Below are 21,157 nucleotides of genomic sequence, written 5' to 3' on the forward strand. Positions count from 1 at the left end.
TTATTCCTGGTTGGCTTTCTATCTAATTTTAATACATCAGCCTTTGCTTCCTCTTGAGATGTTAAAGCCTATTGTTATTGGGGTGTGAGAACATAGCCATTTCACTAAAACATTTTCTTGAGTCCCACTCTCAATTTACAACTAGACACTGATGAGTGTTCAAACAATAAGCCCTTCCACACTCAGCCCATTATCACTGCAACAATTGCCAACAACTTGCATAAAACACAAGAGTGGATGTAAGCCTTTACATAACTTCACTCGACGAAAGTTTGCTAGGAATAAACCCCAATGAAAGTGCCTTGCAGTTTTATTGCAGGTATATCCTCCTCTTTCCTTGTGCCGCCTAAGGCATAGGACCACACTAAATTTATGACCAAACATTGAGTATTTCAATGAGCATGCCCTTTCATACCTAGTCCATTAGCACTGCAACATTCACCAGCACCTATAGAAAAGTATATCAAAGTGACCTTGTTGAGTCAAGCCTATCCATGCCTTGAAAGGACGATGGAGATCATCCAGTCTTTGTATCTATAGTATAGTCCATGTAAACCTCATCACCTTTTGTATCTTCAGCATAAGCAAACAGCTTGAGAAGCTCGGGAAAACCATACTCATTGCAAATCCAGAGCCCATTCTCCTTCTAAATTGTTTGTAACAAATATCAGATTCACTCCCAAACAGCACTTGTCTCTTCTGTGAAATTGAACATGAACCAACTGAAGGCAAAGCATTTACGCATAGCAAAGCACAACGTCTAAGTATGCACAAAGTAACAAATGTCACACACACAAACTTTTTGGTGGATTCCACACCTCGGATATTCAACAGTATAACAACATTGATATTGACTATTCTATGGCATTGCTAATAACGACATTTTTTACGACGACGGGGGCAAATTTCTTTATGAACATTTTTGTCGCTTTAAACATCGGTATAAGGCTTGTATCTTGTAGTGATGTGATATGTCAGGCGCATCCAAAACATGGTCAAAAGACCTAGATATAAATAAATGATAGAGACTACCAACCCTGGCACCTCAAGCAAAGACAAGATTCCCATAGGTAATCTTTCATGTAGATTCACCAAAAGATACATAATAGCCTACATTATCCAACTACTACGCAGATAGAAGGGTTTTAGTTAAAGCTAGTACATAATGTATGTTTTACAGAGTAATGGAGTTGTTTGAGGAAAATAACACCCTTATATCCCCAATGCCAAGTCATTTTCCTAGTCGAATTGGGAAAAGCGGGTGGTGGTGGAAGTGGAAGCTGTGGAAGCGACTCCACCATCTCTAACACTAGGTTTCATGTGAAGATTGACTTCGACATAAGAAATATAAACTACTTAATTTAGGACAAGGAATAGAATAAAGGTGACCAATAGGAAGAATATGATTAATCACATAGTGTATATGATGGAATTCCAAGTAGGTATCTTCACTAGTAATTTTACTACTTTGCAAGGTTAGGCACACCATATATCTCCTGAATTAAGACATCTTTGCCATTGGTTAATTTTATGTTGGCTTTACCAATTCCAAGAGCTTTAAGGGTATCATAATATCCAAATCTTACATCAATAGGTGTATTCAATTCTTTGTACTTATTTAAGTAATATTTATTTGTGGTAACATGGCATGTAGCCCTATTAGGAATCCACATGTGGGGGTAATGATTTGTATAATAATTAAGGCCATAAAAGTGAGTGGAGTGTTATCAACATCCAAAGAATCAAATTGAGATGTGCTCTAAGTAGAATGATGATTTGATTCATTATTAGAGGATTTAGATGCATAGTCACAATTGGATTGAGCCTTATCCTTATTTGGATGACCCTTGGAACTATGCCAATTGTCTATGGATGCACAACCCGACCTATTGCAAATGTGGAATTATGATATAGTAATGCTTCAATTGGGTTTTGAAGATCACAACCTAAAGTTCTTATGCAATGGATAAGTATTTACGTGAGGAGACATGGCAATAATTTCTATGAGATTTCTCTTTTGAGTGCATGTATAGGGCTAATGTGTTTGATGTAGGTTGTGAGTATTGATTGGCTTGCTACATAGAACTTTCTTATAAAGTTAATGGAATGAGAGTAGGTATTAATAAGGTTGCATGGTTTGATTGGGTTTAGGTAAAGGATTGCCAAGATGGTGGAAGCGTGGCAAGAAGAAGTATTGCTTGGACACTGGGGGGGGGGGAAGATCTAGCCCTTAGAGTAGCACATCGTCCATTTTCAAGTACCAAGTTTGTAAGAAATTTTAAGCTTGTTGATCTTCTTGTATAATTTAATTGATTAATGTTTTGAGATTATGTACCTAACTGCCAATTGATTTTGGCTCATATATATCATGCAATTGCATCCAAATGGAATGTGTAGTGGTTTGCATGGAAATATATTTCTTTTGGGCATCGTCCATTTGAAGAAGAAGTTCAAGACGTGTGGTGAAGTCATGCTCATTCCAGAACATGACTTCATCAACCAATGTGGAATGTATCTGATCACGACAAGGTGTACTTCCATCAAAAACATTGAGGAGTTTCTATTTTTGTAGAATGATCTCCATCATCATGCACCATGGGTGATTATTATGGTCACTAGGTTCACATTGATGTCCATGCTTACACCATGGTGATATTTGTGAATGCAAAACAATTTGAAAAATGATGTAAACACCTTGGTCTAATTAAAACCATGGTGCTCATGTTAAATGGCCATGACAAAATGAATCTAACACAAGCAATTGACACAATTGAAAAATAACTTTGTAAATTCAAAATAAACATACTGATTGACAAAACGCCAACCGAGAGCCAAAAGGACACACCCTCATCTTGTACAAATATATATTATAATAATGAATATAAAAATTCGTTGCCTTTGTGTGTATTCTCGTGAGAGAGAGCTCCTCTTGGATTTACTACATAAGGGATAAAATGTAAGCATGCCATGTGAGCATTCATTGTGCCTCCAAGTGGGGAAAAGTGGTAATTAGAAAACTCGATGAAAGGGACAAAGGCAAAAGGAGAAAGAGGAAAAGAGAAGTAGTAACTATCACGTGTTGTAATGAGCTTCATTTTTACTTAAGTAGAGGTGTTTTCCCCCTACCAAAGGTTGAAAATCTTACACGTTACTACTTTAAGAAGAACAGTGGGGGCTATGCTTTTGAAAGGTCGGACTAGACAAAGGGGCGTCGGACTAAAGTAATGCGAATGTGATCAGAGCGGCAAGAGCTTCGTTACCTTCGTTAACTTCGTTATATTCAAGGTAAATGTAACGTGGTGGAGGCCTCGATTGCTCAGAAGGGTTGGTTGTCCTTTTGCTATCGGGAAGCCTTTTAAGCGTTGTGCCGGGTTAAAACTTCACAGCGACCTTACTCGGAAGGGCGCTACCCCCACAGCTGAATACTGTCTTGAGGTAATTTCACTGTACGATACAGTACACGACTCCTGTGATGTACATTGTTTAATTCGGGTTTATTTAAAGGAGAAACAACTCACGTGGCAAACTATGCTGAATACCGCATGTGGATAGGTTAGATATAATCAGCAGCAATCAAGTGCTGCAATGGCGCCGGCCAAGGCGGATGATCCGAAGCAGGGCGCGATAGTCTGGAAGGGACACGCGGAGGCGCTGAGGAAGGCGGAGGAGCTGCTGACGGGGCACGGGCTGCCAGCTGGGCTGCTGCCATTGGAGGAGGTGAAGGAGTTGGGGCACGTGGCGGAGACGGGGTACATGTGGGTGTGCCAGGGGAAGAAGGTAGAGCACGAATTCAAGGTGGCGGGGAAGCTGGTGAGCTACGACACGGAGATCACGGGCTTCATCACGCAGCACAAGATCAAGAAGCTGAAAGGGGTGAAGGCCAAGGAGCTCATGTTGTGGCCTCCCGTCGGGGAGATTAGCGTCGATCATGATCCGCCCACGGGCAAAATTCACTTCAAGAGCTTCGCCGGCATCACCAAGACCTTCCCCGTCGCGGCTTTCGCCGCCGGCCAGTAGTGAGTTGTTATCCTTAGCCGCCAATTAATAAGCATAAGATCGATATGTATGGTGCCCTTGCATAGGCATTCAAGGAAGCCCATCCCTTTTTTCTTTATTTTCGAACCATACAAAATAGATCAAAGATTGGGGAGGATCATATATCAAACCCTCGCGCTTGCTTAGCTCGAGCGTCATCTTCCCCGCCACCTTGTAGCTTACTGCCCTTGCAACGCAAACCGATAATAACAGTAATTACTACAGCTATCTAATCGATTGATAATGCCATTGGTCATTGCTTATTGTCCTCTTCCCTCAAACTAGCAATACAAAATGTCAAAACTCCCACGAGAACCATAAGATTGTGAAGGAAACTCTTATAGCAATAACCTAAGGAACCAATGATTAGCTCTACGCAGTGTCATATTTATTTTCATCAAGCTTTGCATCGTGGTCTTCGTTACTTAGGAGTAGAGATAATACCCGTGGTAGTGCTACCACAAGCCTTAAATATTTTCTAACATGTATCAATGCCAAGTTGAAAGCCAACGTGTGTCCTCCGATACCCTAGCTTGCATCACCAAATGGTTAGTTTAAAAATAGTAACAAGTTTTTGCTCAATAAAATAGGCTCATTGGTCACAAAAGAGTTTTGAGTGAAGATGGAATACAAGCAGGAAAGGGGATGGGAATGCTATGTGATAGTAGCGATGGGATAGGCATTAGCAAAAGCATAGCTGCCTCCAAGCATGATATAGCTCTCATATAATGTTGTGCTATATGAGCTCAACATAATAGGACATTGGACACACTCTTATTCCTTCAAGAGATCCAACACACGAGAATCAATGACTACCTCTCACATAGTTTCTCGCACACAAATGCAAGCATTTATTTATAGTGAGTGATATGGCCTTCCTTTAATTCCATGAATGATGTACATTGCATACTCCATGATTCAAGTGTGCTCCTTCAATTCTCAACCCTTTACAACCTCTTTGTCCCTCACCCTCACTCACCCTAACCCGCTCTCTCACAATGAAAGTGGGAAGGCAAGTGCACAAAGTTCCCATACACATGAATAGCTTGTTCTATTTATTCTCACCCTTCTTATACACGATTTCTAGGGTGAGGGTCTCTCCATCCCTCTTGGGTATCGAGTCCACTCTTGGGCCTTAAGACTTGTTATTTCTCATTGCACGCTTTTTCTATGATGAGAATGAACTAGAACCTTTCTAGTTTTTCCATAGGAGCTTATGCTATCATTACAACTTTCACGGGATCATGCCTGACTTGTGGATTTGCATAATAAACCAATATTTTTGTTCGCAACAATTTCGAAATTCAAATATGCATGTGCTTCATACACATTTTATTGTTGTTAATAATACAAAGACTATTTTTGAAAATTTAGGCTCCTTCTTGTGCTCCCTTGCACCTTGTATACCACATATTTCTTACAATTAACATTATCTCCTCCTAGAGAGTGCAAAACCATTGGTAGTCTTCATCTTAGGAGGTAGCATGCTTCAGGGTACATCGAAGATGTAGATGCTTGGGACTCTTGTGTATTGTCCTTCGAGGAGTCTTTCAAATTGTTGATGGCATAGAAGTTTCTGGTTGTAAGGTAAGTTGTTGGAGTGGTGGTAGGTGTCGTGGTTGTTGAAGTTGGTGGTATTCTTGAGGATTCTCATGTGAAGTGATGGTGCATGTATTTGTTTTCTTTAAAATAAATAATAAAATCAATGCTATACAATGAGTCTTTCAACCTTGCAAAAGGGATAGGATATTTTTTAGGGCTCGAAAAGCTGAAAATGATTACTTATTGATCAAGAAGTAGATTTGTTCGATCTTTAAGCCTCAGTTCAAGGGTCTACAAGACCTGTTGTTGATAAAGAGAGGGACTTTGGAGAGATGTTGGAATGGTAGAGAGCTTGAGATAGTGAATGAGATTTGCTTAACAAAATGGACTCCTTAATATAAACTTTTATTTTTGCATTCCCTTGGAGATGATTGAGAATCCTATGTGTCCATGTATGTGTCAATGGCTTCAATCTTGCTTGTGTCATTTAGGTCTTCTATAGCTCATTGACTTGCTGCTTCTTTGTTGTTTCTTTAACCATATCATTCGCTACCTACTTGTCTACATTCACTTGATAAAACTTGAGAACATATGCAATTAAGTTTATCAAGGACTTAGCGAAACTTTAAAACTTTTTGTTAATATTACTTACCTGTTTGTGTTATAAGCCATGAATTGCTTTTGCTTGCTCCCTCCTTATATGAAAAATGATACTTTCATGCATTACACATATACTAATAGCGTGGTGTGTATAGCTTGTTTGATGCTTTTTTGGATCTTTTTGTTTCAGAAATTTTACTACGTATAAAATTATAGTGTCTAAGTTTTTATAGTAAAGGGTTACTTTACCAAGATATGAGCCATTAATAAAAAGTAGGATTGTATTGGAGGACAACATATTTATGGAGAGGTTGCAATAACTTTGCCATTAGGATTAAATATGCAACAATATCAAGTACTAAACCTCTTTAATTCAATCAAACTCACAACATGGAGCTCTTCTTTTACAAGGATTTTGTTAAGTAAGGGAAGGTCTATGAGAGATCTAGTTAATGTGACTGTACACAATGGTAAGTACTTGGAGGGAGTCAAATCCACATATGTTAGGTCAATTTGGGATCCCCAAATGTCTCATCTTTACTCTAAAATAGTAATGAGTTGACTTCTGAGTTAAACCATTGTGATTCTTATGGTGTACCATACGTGTTTGAATGAGCTGCCATTTGTTGCATTCGTTTCGAGTGCTAGTAATTCCCTGATGGTTTGAGGGAAGAATGAATTGCAAATTGTGGGGACCAATTGATGTTCCTTAGTTTCCTCTTCTATAATGAGTTGTACAAGATTGTCAAGTTGATCACCGTATTACTTGTTGTCATGAGATTTTTGATACGAAGTGTGAAAATAGGGTATGCTTTGCCTTACGAAAGAGCTAATGCTTTGTCTACACAATGGTAAGTGATAGGCTTCTCAGCTAGTGGACTTCTCTAGCTAGCTCATTTTCATGATTATAGGGATTAGTCAAGTGGAGGCTTGGGAGTTAATGACCGTGTGGCTTTGAGTAGTGATTATTAGTCACTTAAGTGATGTATTTTGTGGCCTATGTAGTGGAGAATGAAGTGTAATACTAAAAAGACCATTGAGTGCAGATTCAGGGGTGCCAACATGACTAATTAGGTGGCTACTATCCAAAGTAACCACAAAGGTGAAAGTGATGCGATGCTAACTAGAAGAGGATAGAAGGAAAATGTAGGGAAAAGAGTTTAAAAAGTAAGTGGGTAGGAGGCTCATGCATTGGACAGGAGAGAGGAGTATATTAGGACTATTTTGGAATAAGAAAAAATAGGGGGAGAAAATGTATCAAGCTGTCTTTGAAGATTTTCATCTCTTACAAGGACTTGGAGGCAATCTCTCACTTAATCCTTGGTCCTAAACATCAAGGGAGCCTTTCTTGATCATTGAAGTGAATTTTTGATGGGTTTACCCTCTTTATGTGGACTCTTTTGGGCTACAAATAAATAATCAAGAGTAGGCTAACAAGCTAAAACTGCAGATTTGATGCTCAAATAGGAATTTTCTTGAGTTTTGTCACTTGATTCTTGATCTCTACCTTTAGTAGACATAGTGTAAATAACAAAGACAGAGTTTCTCTTGGATTTGGGATAGCATTTATACCATGTTTTATTGCTATAATAAATTTATAATTACATAATTGAAGTTATTTTGAAGGCTAATTGATGCAAGGAGGTATATTCCATGGTGGATTCCGTGAGGTTTTGCGGTGGATTCCATAAATTATATTTGTTGCTAGGGCTCATACACAAGGTGGATTCCTTGTGTGAAAAGTCGATGGGACACCTGTCCTTTTCGGGCATCTTGTTAATTTAATGTGCAAGTGGGTGATTCCATAGCGGGTGATTCCACAAAATACATATTTAAATTAATGAACGTTTATGAGTTTAGAGTGCGCACTTGTAATAAATAAGGTTAGGATTGAGTTCCAACCAATTTATTTATTTTGTAGCTAAAGATTGCTAGGTATTCACTTTTATCAGTTTAATTTTTTTATTTTCTAACAATTGTGAATTCTTCAGTTGATGTGTAGAGTAGACAGTGGTGGTGTTGGGAAGCACTGGGCGATAGTGTGTATTTAAGTTATTTGGAAGAAATTATCATTTTTAATGGGTGCACATCTTAGGCATGGCGCCAATATTTATTTTGACGCGCTTATTTATTGAAGCACCTAACATTTATTTATTATTTTGTATGCACATTGGTACACGATTTAAATATTTGCTATTGGACATTGTATTTGGGCACAACCCTACTATTTTGGCATCCAATCGCTTTAATTCTTTAGTTAGACAAAAGCAAACACAATAATTGTAAATTGGGCTATTTTTTTAGCTTGGAAATGAATAATCTATCAAATACATGCTTTGTGGAACACTCACACAAGGCATGGGGGAAGATTGTACCCAATTAGCCTTTTGCTTCATGTCATGCAAGTCTTCTCTCTTGTTTTGATGCCAGAAGGCATATTCCACGGTGGATTCCGTGAGGTTTTACGGTAGATTCCGTAAACTTAGATGACCGGGGCTCATACACAAAGAGGATTCTTTGTGCGAGAAGTTGATGGGGACGCCTGTCCTTTTCGGGCGTTTCATTAATTTAGTGTGTACATGGGTGATTCCATAGCGGGTGATTCCGCAAAATGCATATTAAATTAATAAACGTTTATGAGTTTAGAGTGCGCACTCGTAATAAATTAAGGTTAGGATTTATTTCTAACAGTTGATTTATTTATGTAGCTGAAGACTGCTAGGTATTCACTTTTGTCGGTTTAATTGTATTATTTTACTAACGATTGTGAATGCTTCAGTTGATGTGTAGAGATAGCAGCAGTGGCGAAGGAAAGCATTGGAGTCTAGCGAGTATTCGACCTTTGGATTATATTTTGATAGGCGCCATGCCTATATTTTGTTATGTCTATTGAGACATTGATTATTGATTATTATTTTGTATGCGCCTATGCGCACGGATATGTTATTTCTATTTTGGACATTGAGATTGGGCGTGCCAGACTCTATGGGCACCGTCCATTAGCTTTATTTTTTATGTTTGTAGAAAGCAAACTCAAAAGCTAAAAGCTTGTCATATTTTTGTAAATTGGGCTATTATTGAGCATGAAGATGGAAATATACATAAAAATACATGCTTTGTGAAGCGCTCACACAAGGCATGGGGGGAGATTGAACCCAATTGGTCTCTTGCTTCTTGTCGTTCATGATTTTACATTGTTTTTTGTGCAAAAAGGTAGAGTTCATTGTTCTTGGGGACCTTCCAAGATTCACTACGTGAGCATTCTGCGACCGATCTGCGCACCAGTGGTATTAGAGCGGAGCTGAGATCAAGAGCTTCCAATCGCTACCAATCTCGGGCGAAGGCGGAGCTCCAGGAACGATCGGGCTCTACAGTCAATCTCATCGCGAACGGTCGATACAGGCAGACTTCTGGCGATCAAGAACCCCTGTTTCTACTGTCAGATCGCGAAGGACCAGGCTCTACAGGCGGAGAACCATGCATCCATCTCCTTCCTCAAGTCGTTGAAAACCAGAGATAAGCTTCATTATTTTTATCATTACTTCTTTCAAAAAGCTTAAGAGAAAGCTTAAGAAGCTTAATAAGCTTCAAAAATTCACATCGAGGTCTAAGAAGACCCTTCCGATTTTTCCGCGCGGAGAAAAAACGGCCCCCCCCCACGAAATTGTGCCGTGCTGTCTCTTAAGCTTAAGCTTAAGCTATTAAGCTTAAGACTCTAAGCTTTTTGCAAGTTACACAAGGCAACAAAGTTGACAAACTCCAGGTCCTGCACCGCAGAAGTCAAGTTCAGCAAGTCGATTGGAATCAAGTCCTGCAAGTTCATCAAGTCGGCCTAAGTTCTGCAAGTCTGCAACTCTGCAAGTCGGCTAAGTCTGCAACTCTGCAAGTCAGACTAGTCAACTGGAGTCAGAACTCACTAGTGCTTAAAACTCCTAGAAGGCTTGTTCCTATGCAAAAACTCTGAACTGGAAAGTTGTTCGTGGCAAGGTGTTCTACCTATCTACAAGTTTGTTGAAGTACTTTCAGCAAACGAAGACGGAAATATTGCAGATTTTCTGAAAATTGAGAAAGAAATACCCAAAAATACATAGCCTTGTAACCCCGAATTTGAGCTACGCTCATCCCGCCAACCTGATTTTGAGTGAGAAAGGTTTATTGAGTTTTACAGGATGACGACCCCACATATGGATGATCCTATGGCTGAAGACGACCTACTTGAGCCTACCATGGAATAAAAGCTGGATCTAATCATGTTACAATTGGAAGAAGAGCGAAGGGCTAGGCAAGCATTGCAAGCGCAATTGACAAAATTACAAAGAGCATCCACCGACAAAGAAGAACCACAAGCTGAAGATTTGATTCGACGTACCATCGACGCCACTCTTGAAGCACAAACCATTCGCAAGGAATCCAAGATAAGTAAACGAAGTTTCAAATTTCGCACTTTCAATGGCATACGAGAAGGAAAGATTGTTTTATCATTCATTAGCCAGTTTGATGACTATTTCCATGAGGAAACTTATCCAGAAAAAGATAAAATCAAGTGTGTTACTAATCATCTGATAGACAGAGCATCACTTTGGTGGACTGTAGTACGTAAGAGCATAGAATGTCCTGCTACTTGGGAAGATTTCAAGAAGAAGTTCATGCAGAATTTCCTTCCACCGCAATTTCATGAGAAGGCTATCAAGCAATGGGATTTACTTCAACAACGGGATCGTGAGCCCATTCCACAGTATACAGAGCGTTTTTGGAATGCACTCCTACAGCTACGCATGCTTGAAGACGTACCAGAGACGACACATAAGTGGAAGTATATGTCTGGACTCCTTGGACATTATACGCTGAAGTGAACATGTTTAAGCTTGCTACCCTTGAAGAGGCCATCTCCTTAGCTCACGACACTGAAGATAAGTTACGCGGAAGAGACAGACAACCACAGCAATTCCAAGCCAACGGTAATTATGGATCTAAACAATTCAATTCCAATTTTAGAAGGTTTAATCCAGGTCATTTCTCATCACCATCTTTCTGCAAGAATTGGGCTAAGCCACCTGCATTACCATCCAATGTCAATCCAAATCCTAAGCCTATTCCACAAGCAAATCCAAATGTACCTAGACTTCCAGCCATTGCAAATAATGTAACCAAAGCCAAGCAAATAGTATGCTATAAGTGTCACCAGCCAGGGCATCTCGCAGCAAATTGTCATTCAAAGAAGCCACCAGCACATATCAACTATCTTGGAGCCATGGACGAAGACGAGCATGAGGATATGCCGGATTTCACTGAAGATGAGGATGATACTACTACTACTTCCGACACTTTACGAGGTATGCCTACTCCACATTCATTGTTGACTATGAAATGTTTGGTGCATGGAAATGAAAGAACTATCTTGCATGATGACAGTAGTACTCATGACTTTATTTCAGCAAAATTGGTAAAAGAATTGAAATTATAGACTGTACCTACGCATTATCACATAAAAGCTGCATTTTTAGGCACTAGGTACAATGGCACACAAGAAGTACAAGACTTAGAGATTCAAATTGGTTCATATATTGAAAGAAGAAATTTCTTAGTTGTCCCATTACAGTCAAGCGACATTATTTTAGGAATGCCTTGGAGACACCAGCATAATCCAAATATAGATTATTCCACGCACACAATGAATATTAATTTTCAAGGAAAATCTATTACATTATATGGTATGCATGCATCTAATATTTTTCCCCTGCTTTCGCATACTCAAGCAAAACGTGCACTACACAAGAATACTAAATCATATCTCATTTGGGTGAATGAATTGCACGCAAAGGAAAATCATATGCACCCTAGGCATAAGGAATTTCTTGCATATTTTAAGGACTGTTTTGCAGAAGACCTACCACCAGTTTTACCACCTTCACGACCAGAAGACCATAAGATTGATCTAATACCTGGTACACAACCACCTTGCAAAGCACCATATAGGCACAATCAAATAGAGCAAAAAGAAATCCAGAGTCAAGTTGAAGAATTACTAAATAGAGGCTTAATTCGACCTAGTAGTTCTCCATTCGGTGCACCTGTACTCTTAGTCAAGAAAAAGAATAATACCTATCGTATGTGTATTGACTACCGAGCTTTAAATAAGATCACTGTAAAGAATAGGTATCATATACCTAGAGTTGATGACCTTATGGACAAACTGCAAGGATCTTCTATATTTAGTAAAATTGACCTTAAATCTGGATATCATTAGGTGAGGCTAGATAAATCTGACATATTTAAGACCGCATTCAGGACACAATTTGGCCATGATGAATTCTTAGTCATGCCATTCGGATTGACCAATGCACTTGCTACTTTCAGTAGAATGATGAACCATATCTTTCTGAAATATCAGTATTGTGTGATTGTTTTCTTTGATGATATTTTGGTGTTTAGTCAAAGTGAAAAAGAGCATTATGAGCATTTATCATTAGTTTTTCAATTACTGAAAGAAAATCAATTGTTTGCAAATCCTGAAAAGAGTGAATTCTTTAAGACAGAAATAGAATATTTAGGTCATATTGTATCAAAAGAAGGAATTAAAGTTGATCCTAAGAAAATTGATGCAATATTGCATTGGCCTGTTCCTAAAAATATGCATGAATTACGCTCATTCCTTGGTCTTGCTAGTTTCTATAGGAAGTTTGTACGTAATTTTTCATTACTTGCTTTACCATTAACCAAACTTCTTAAGAAAGGAATTGTTTATCAATGGACTAAAACTCAGTAGAAATCCTTTGACTTACTGAAACGTGCATTAACTAATGCCCCTGTTCTACAATTGCCTGACTTTAACAGACCATTCTTTCTAGTTGTGACCGATGCTAGCGGATCAGGAATAGGAGCCGTACTAATGCAAGACAATCATCCAATAGCATATTCTAGTTCTAAGCTGAAACCCTCTGAGCTCAAATATTCCACTTATGACAAAGAATTATTAGCAGTTGTACAAGCATTAAAACAGTGGAAGCACTATTTAATGGGTTCAGAATTCATGATAAAGACCGACCAGCAAAGCATTAGACATCTACTTAGCCAGCCCCAAATTTCTGACCGTCATATCAAATGGGCTTCCTTCATTCAAAGTTTTCATCCTATCATTCAATACGAACCTGGAAAAGAAAATGTAGTTGCTGATGCATTGAGTAGAAGACCTGCAACTCATAATATTCCTATCATATCTTTTGATTCTTTGATTGCTATGAAAGATACATATCACCAGGATATTACTTTTCATTCTGATTGGCAAAAATTAGTTCAAAATAATTTTATTCCTGTTGATTCATTGTCATATAATGATGGATTTATGTTTTTTGAAAAGATACTGTGTGTTACTATTCCATTCCGATCTTTTGTTTTGAATGAAATTCATTGTCCCCCATATCAAGGTCATAGAGGTATCATATCTACATTACGCATGTTAACTGAAGATTTTTATTGGCCGCATATGGATGCAGATGTATCTAATTTCGCTTCTGAATGTTTGATTTGTCAAAGAATAAAGAGACATCATGGTAAACAGTATGGATTACTAATGCCTTTGTCTATTCCATCTAAACCTTGGGAACATATTTCTATGGATTTCATTACTGGTTTACCAAATACTAAATCTAACCATGACATGATTTGGACAATTGTAGATAGATTTAGTAAGCAAGCATATTTCATTGCATGTAAGAAAACTTTAACAGCATCACAAGCAGCACAGTTATTTTTTAAAACTGTTTTTACTAACCATGGATTGCCAAAAGTGATTATTTCAGATCGTGATTCTAGATTTTGTAACAATTTTTGGATTACACTGTTTGCAAATCTAGGCACAAAGATTGATTTCTCATCTGCATTCCATCAAGAAACAAATGGACAAACAGAAGCCACAAATAGCACCATTCTAGATCTTTTACGTGCATATACTATCTCTAAACCTCAAACATGGGATACTCATTTGTATTTATTACAGTTTGCATACAACAATACACCACACACATCTACAAAGAAAGCACCTTTTGAAGTCATTTATGGATATATATTATCTACACCTGTTGCATCTTTGTCTAATAGAATTCAGAGTGCTAATGATATTTCTAGTATGCATAACAGTATTTTTGATGAGGTTAAGGATATGATTGCTAAAGCCCAACAATCATATACCAAACAAGCCAACAAGAAAAGACAAGCCATGAATTTCAAAGTTGATGATTATGTTTGGCTTAGAATAGAAAAGCGTAGACTGCAAAGTGTAGATAGACATCCAGTTGTCAAATTAGCTCCTAGATTCTATGGACCATTTAGAATCATTCATAAGATTAATGATAATGCATTCAAGTTAGAATTGCCATCTCATTGGAAAATTCATAATACATTTCATATTAGTTTATTGAGACCATTTAGAGGCCAATTACCTATCCACCCTGTTTATGAAAACCCACCTTTATTAGAGGAAGAGACTGAAATACTTGAACCAGAAGCCATCATAGACACTGACTACATGACTACTAGAACTGGCCGAAGGTATTCTAGATACCTAGTAAAATTTAAGAACCACCCTGTAGAGGAAGCACAATGGATGCACGCTAGAGACTTAAATGCTTTCCCCACTCTGTTAGCTCCACATTGAGCTAATAGCAATTGAGGTCAATTGCTATCCCACCCCGGGGGTATGATACCAGGAGGCATATTCCACGGTGGATTCCGTGAGGTTTTACGGTGGATTCCGTAAGCTTAGATGACCGGGGCTCATACACAAAGAGGATTCTTTGTGCGAGAAGTTGATGCGGACGTCTGTCCTTTTCGGGCGTTTCATTAATTTAGTGTGTACATGGGTAATTCCATAGCGAGTGATTCCACAAAATGCATATTAAATTAATAAACGTTTATGAGTTTAGAGTGCGCACTTGTAATAAATTAAGGTTAGGATTTATTTCTAACCAGTTGATTTATTTATGTAGCTGAAGACTGCTAGGTATTCACTTTTGTCGGTTTAATTGTATTATTTTACTAACGATTGTGAATGCTTCAGTTGATGTGTAGAGATAGCAGCAGTGGCGGAGGAAAGCATTGGAGTCTAGCGAGTATTCGACCTTTGGATTATATTTTGATAGGCGCCACCCCTATATTTTGTTATGTCTATTGAGACATTGATTATTGATTATTATTTTGTATGCGCCTATGCGCACGGATATGTTATTTCTATTTTGGACATTGAGATTGGGCATGCCAGACTCTATGGGCACCGTCCATTAGCTTTATTTTCTATTTTTGTAGAAAGCAAACTCAAAATCTAAAAGCTTGTCATATTTTTGTAAATTGGGCTATTATTGAGCATGAAGATGGAAATATACATAAAAATACATGCTTTGTGAAGCGCTCACACAAGGCATGGGGGGAGATTGAACCCAATTGGTCTCTTGCTTCTTGTCATTCATGCTTTTACATTGTTTTTTGTGCAAAAAGGTAGAGTTCATTGTTCTTGGGGACCTTCCGGGATTCACTACGTGAGCATTCTGCGACCGATCTGCGCACCATGTTTTTTGTGTAAAAGTAGAGTTATTTTGTCCTTGGGGACCTTCCGGTGCTCGCTACGTACGCATACATCATCCAATCTGTGCATCAGTGGTATTAGAGCGAAGTTGAGATCGAGGGCTTCTAGTCGCTTACCATCTCATGCGAAGGCCGAGCTCCTAGAATGATCGAGGTCTACAGTCAGTCTTGCGGCAATCTGTCAATACTAGCATGTTCTCTGTAGTGAAAAACCCTCTACTATGCACTTGGATCACGAAGGACCAACCTCTACATGTAAAGGACCACCCGGGAAGTTCCTTTGTTAACTCTTCTATTTCTCAGAGAAACATGCAATCAATTTGATAAAGATTAAGTGTGAAAGTTTAGTGAGGAAGCTTAAAAAAGCTTTAGGAAAAAAATTTCACCATTGGCGGCAGCTGTATGTACTAAATGCCACTGGATGCCATTCAGAAGCTGCAGCCGTCATCCAAAAAATCAACGATTTAGTTAAAGCTTTATTTACTTAAAACTTAAAGCTTTTCAACTTTACAAAGGCTCAAAAACTCAATTTCAAACTTCTCCCATAGTAGCTGTTCATACATAGCTAGTCTTAAACGGATTTTCAACTTTACAAAGGCTCAAAAACTCAATTTCAAACCTCTTCCATAGTAGCTATTCATACGCAGCTAGTCTTAAACGGATTTTCAACTTCCTTGCAAGCCCCTGTTCACTCTTGTGGAATAATAGAGTTCAATTCTAGCAAACAGATTGCTACATGCAGACTACACGCACGAAGTATCTTCTTGGAAGAAGACCGTGACATCAAATTCAGCATCCGCAAAGAAGAAATATTACAAAAAGGCATTAAAAAAAGAGAGAGAAATAAGCCTTGTAAACCCCACTTTGAGCTATGCTCATCCCGCTAACAAGATTTCAAGTGTGTGAGGTCTTTTGAAATTTTGCAGGATGTCCGATCAAACCATGGAAGATTTTATGGCCGAAGGTGATTTACCGGAACCAACGATGGAGCAAAAACTGGATCTAATTATGATGCAGCTTCAAGAGGAACGAAGAGCACGTCAAACTTTGCAAGTTCAATTGGCCAATCTGAAATGATCTATAGCCGACCAAGATGAACCACAATCTGAAGATCTTATATGATGTATGATGGATGCGACACTTGAAGTGCAATCTATTTGGAAAGAAACAAAGATAAGTAAAAGAAATTTCAAATTTCATACTTTCAATGGGTCATGCAATGAAAAGACAGTACTTGCTTTTATTAGTCAATTTGATGATTATTTCCATGAAGAACAGTATGTTGAGAAAGACAAAATTAAGTGTATCACTAATCATCTAGTGGACAGAGCATCCCTATGGTGGACTGTTGTCCGCAAAAGCATTGATTGTCCTACTACTTGGGAGACTTTCCAAAAGAAATTTTTGCAAAATTTCCTTCCACCCCAATTCCACGAAAAAGCAATCAAACAGTGGGATCTTCTGTAACAGAGGGATCATGAGCCTACCGAGCGTTTTTGGAATGCTTTATTGCAACTTTGAAGCCTTAAAGATGTACCTGAGGCAACCTATAAACGCAAGTTTATGTCTGGCTTACTTGGACATTTTTATGCGGAGGTGAACATGTTCAAGCTAACGACTCTCGAAGATGCAATTTCCTTGGTCCATGATGCTGAAGACAAAATCTGAGGACGAGAGAAGAGACCACAACAATTTCAAACTAATGGTAACTTTGGTTCAAAACAATTCAATTCAAATTTTCAAAGATTCAATTAAAACCGTTTCCTTCCATGTTCATTCTGTAAATCTTGGACACGACCCCCTGCTTTACCATCAAACACAAATCCAAATCCTAAGCCATCTTTCTATCCAAATCCCAACATTCCTAAACTTCTAACTATTACTAATAATGTGTTTAAGGCCAAACCCATAGTCTGTTACAAATGTCATCAACCTAGACATCTAGTGGCGAATTGTCAATCCAAAAAGCCAACAGTTCACATAAAAAATCCAATAGTTCACATCAACTATTTGGGAGCAACAGAAGATGAAGAACATGAAGAAATTCCAGATTTCACAGAAGACGATGACGATATCTGTATTACTTCAGATACTTTACCAGGTATGTCAAATCACTATTCTTTATTAAGGATGAAATGTCTTGTGCATGGTAAAGAAAAGACTGTTTTACATGATGATGGGAGCACACACGACTTTATTTCTACAAAATTGGTCAAAGAATTGAATTTAAATACTGTTTCTACTCATTATCGCATCAAGGCTACATTCTTAGGCACTAGATACAAATGGAACACAAGAAGTGCATGACTTAGAAATTAAAATTGGTGATTATATTGAACGTAGAAATTTATTAGTTGTGCCGTTGCAATCTAGTGACATTATCTTAGGAATGCCTTGGCGTCATCAGTATAATCCTGATATAGATTATTCCACGCATTCAATGAAGATTCATTCTAATGGGACACAAATCACATTGTATGGTATGCACACTTTCGATAACTTTCCATTGCTTCGTCATACACAAGCTAAACGTGTATTATGAAAATGTATCAAAACCTACTAAATATGGGTGAATGAAATTGAAGTTAAAGAAAATCAGATGAATTCTAAGCGTGCACAATTTCAAGATTGTTTTGCTGCTGACTTACCACCTGGCTTACCACCTATACGTCCCAAAGATCACAAAATAGACTTAATTCATGGATCACAACCACCATGTAAAACACCATATAGACATAACCAAATTGAACAGAAAGAAATTCAAGCCCAAGTTGAAGAATTGTTAACTTGAGGACTCATTAAACCCCGTAGTTCTCCAATTGGTGCACTTGTCCTATTAGTGAAGAAGAAAACAAGTACCTATAGGATGTGCATTGATTATCGTATCCTAAATAAGATCATTGTTAAGAATAGATATCCAATTCCTAATTAGATGATCTTATGGACAAACTACAAGGGTCTGTAATATTTAGCAAGATAGACCTTAAATCTGGATACCATCAAGTACGATTGGACCCATCTGATATTTTCAAAACTGCATTTAGAACACAATTTGGACACTATGAATTCCTTGTTATGCCTTTTGGTTTAACTAATGCACCAGCCACATTCAGTTGTATGATGAATCACATATTTTTAAAGCATCAACATTGTGTCATTGTTTTCTTTGATGACATATTGGTTTTCAGTAAGAATGAAAATGAGCATTATGAAAATTTATCTTTGGTTTTTCAAATTATTGAAAGAGAATCAATTATATGCTAATCCTGAAACGAGTGAATTTTTCCAAACACAAATTGAATACCTATGACATATTGTTTCATCTGAAGGTATTAAATTTGAACCTAAAAAGATAGAAGCAATTTTGAATTGGCCGATACCTAAAAATGTGCACGAATTATGTTCTTTCTTAGGTCTTGCTAGCTTTTACAGAAAATTTGTGAGAAAATTTTCATTGCCTGCATTATCTTTGACAAAATTATTCAAGAAAGGCATTGTGTATCATTGGTTCAAAAATCAACAAAAGGCATTTGATTTACTGAAACATGCTTTAACTCATGCTCCTGTATTGCAATTACCAGACTTCAATAGACCATTTTTCCTAGTAGTCACTGATGCTAGTGGATCTAGAATAGGATTAGTCCTTATGTAAGATTCCCATCCCATAGCCTATTCTAGCTACAAAATTAAACCCTCTGAACTTAAGTATTCTACCTATGATAAGGAATTGCTAGCTGTAGTACAAGCTTTACGTTAATGGGAACACTATTTAATGGGATCTGAATTCATGATCAAAGCTGACCAACAAAGCATTAAACATCTCCTTAGTCAACCACAAATATCTGACTGACACATTAAATGGGCTGCTTTTATTCAAAGTTTTCATCCACTCATACAATATCAACCCGGAAAAGAGAATGTTGTTGCCAATGCTTTAAGTAGAAGACTGACTATTCATAATATCTCAGTGATATCTTTTGACTCTCTTCTCCTTATGAAAGATACCTACGACCAAGACTCTACTTTTCAAGCTGATTGGAATAAATTAGTTTCAAATAACTAGATTCCAATTGATTCATTGTCTTACGCTGATGGATTTATGTTCTATGAAAAAAGATTATGTGTAACTATTCCATTTCGATCATTTCTCTTGCATGAAATTCATTGTCTCCCATACCAAGGCCATAGAGGAATTATTTCTACTCTGCGTACACTGATTGAAGATTTTTATTGGCCACACATGGAATTTGATGTATCTAACTTTGTATCTAAATATTTAATTTACCAAAGAGTTTAACGACACCATGGTAAACAATATGGCTTATTAATACCTTTACCAATTCCAGAACGACCACCGGAACAGATTTCAATGGATTTTATCACTAGTTTGCCTAATACTAAAGCTAATCATGATATGATTTGGACTATTGTCGATAGGTTTAGCAAACAAGAATATTTGATTCCATGCAAGAAAACATTAACTGCATCTCAAGCTACTCAATTGTTCTTAAAAATAGTTTACTAATCATGGTTTGCCAAAAGTTATTATTTTTTACCGTGATTCTAGATTCTGCAATAATTTTTGGATTACTTTGTTTGCTAATTTAGGAACAAAGATTGATCTTTCATCTGCATTTCATCCTGAAACAAATGGGCAAACAGAAGCTACTAACAGTACCATTTTAGATCTTTTGCGTGCATATACAATTTCAAAACCACAAACATGGGATACACATTTGCATTTACTTCAGTTTGCATACAATAACACACCACATACAGCTACACAAAAAGCACCATTTGAAATTATTTATGGATATAGATTACCTACCTCGGTTACATCATTGTCAAACAAAGTTCAAGCTGCTGATGATATTGCTAACATGCATGCTACCATTTTTAATGAAGTTAAAGATATGATTGTGAAAGCCCAGCAATCATACACAAAACAAGCTAACAAGAAAAGAAAAGCTATGAGTTTCAACATTGATGATTATGTATTGAAAAGCAAAGATTACAAAGTATTGACAAACACCCTCTTGTAAAGTTAGCTCCTAGATTTTATGGACCTTTCAAGATCATTCACAAAATCAATGACAATGCATTCAAACTAGAATTACCACAACACTGAAAAATCCACAATACTTTTCATATCAGTTTATTACAACCTTTTAGAGGCCAATTACCTGTACATCCTGTCTATGAAAACCCTCCTTTGCTAGAAGAAGAAACTGAAATCCTTGAGCCTGAAACTATTTTAGACACTGACTTTATGACTACTAGAACTGGCCGTAGATATTCTAGATATTTGGTTAAGTTTAAAAATAATCCTGTTAAAGAGACCCAATGGATGCATGCTCGAGACCTAAGTGCTTACCCTTCACTGTTGGCTCCACATTGAGCTAAT

The 21,157-nt window shown here is 37.6% G+C and overlaps 1 protein-coding gene across 1 annotated transcript; it reads left to right on the forward strand.

The window, feature by feature from the left end:
* The first annotated feature begins 3,311 nt into the window (after positions 1-3,311).
* LOC148032609 (uncharacterized) lies at positions 3,312-4,017 on the forward strand. Its single transcript, XM_087684137.1, has 2 exons — positions 3,312-3,435; positions 3,553-4,017. Exon 2 carries the CDS (start codon positions 3,586-3,588, stop codon positions 4,015-4,017), a length of 432 nt encoding a protein of 143 aa, XP_087540263.1. The 5' UTR covers positions 3,312-3,435; positions 3,553-3,585.
* Positions 4,018-21,157: the final 17,140 nt, after the last annotated feature.

This window comes from Lygodium microphyllum, chromosome 8 (genome assembly GCF_053477565.2).
Source record: "Lygodium microphyllum isolate KBCC chromosome 8, Lygodium_microphyllum_v1.1.10, whole genome shotgun sequence".
NCBI classification, from domain to species: Eukaryota; Viridiplantae; Streptophyta; class Polypodiopsida; order Schizaeales; family Lygodiaceae; genus Lygodium; species Lygodium microphyllum.

Bases quoted from the DNA above. Each gene is read 5' to 3' on its own strand.
- LOC148032609 (XM_087684137.1), top strand. From the start codon at position 3,586: ATGGCGCCGGCCAAGGCGGATGATCCGAAGCAGGGCGCGATAGTCTGG.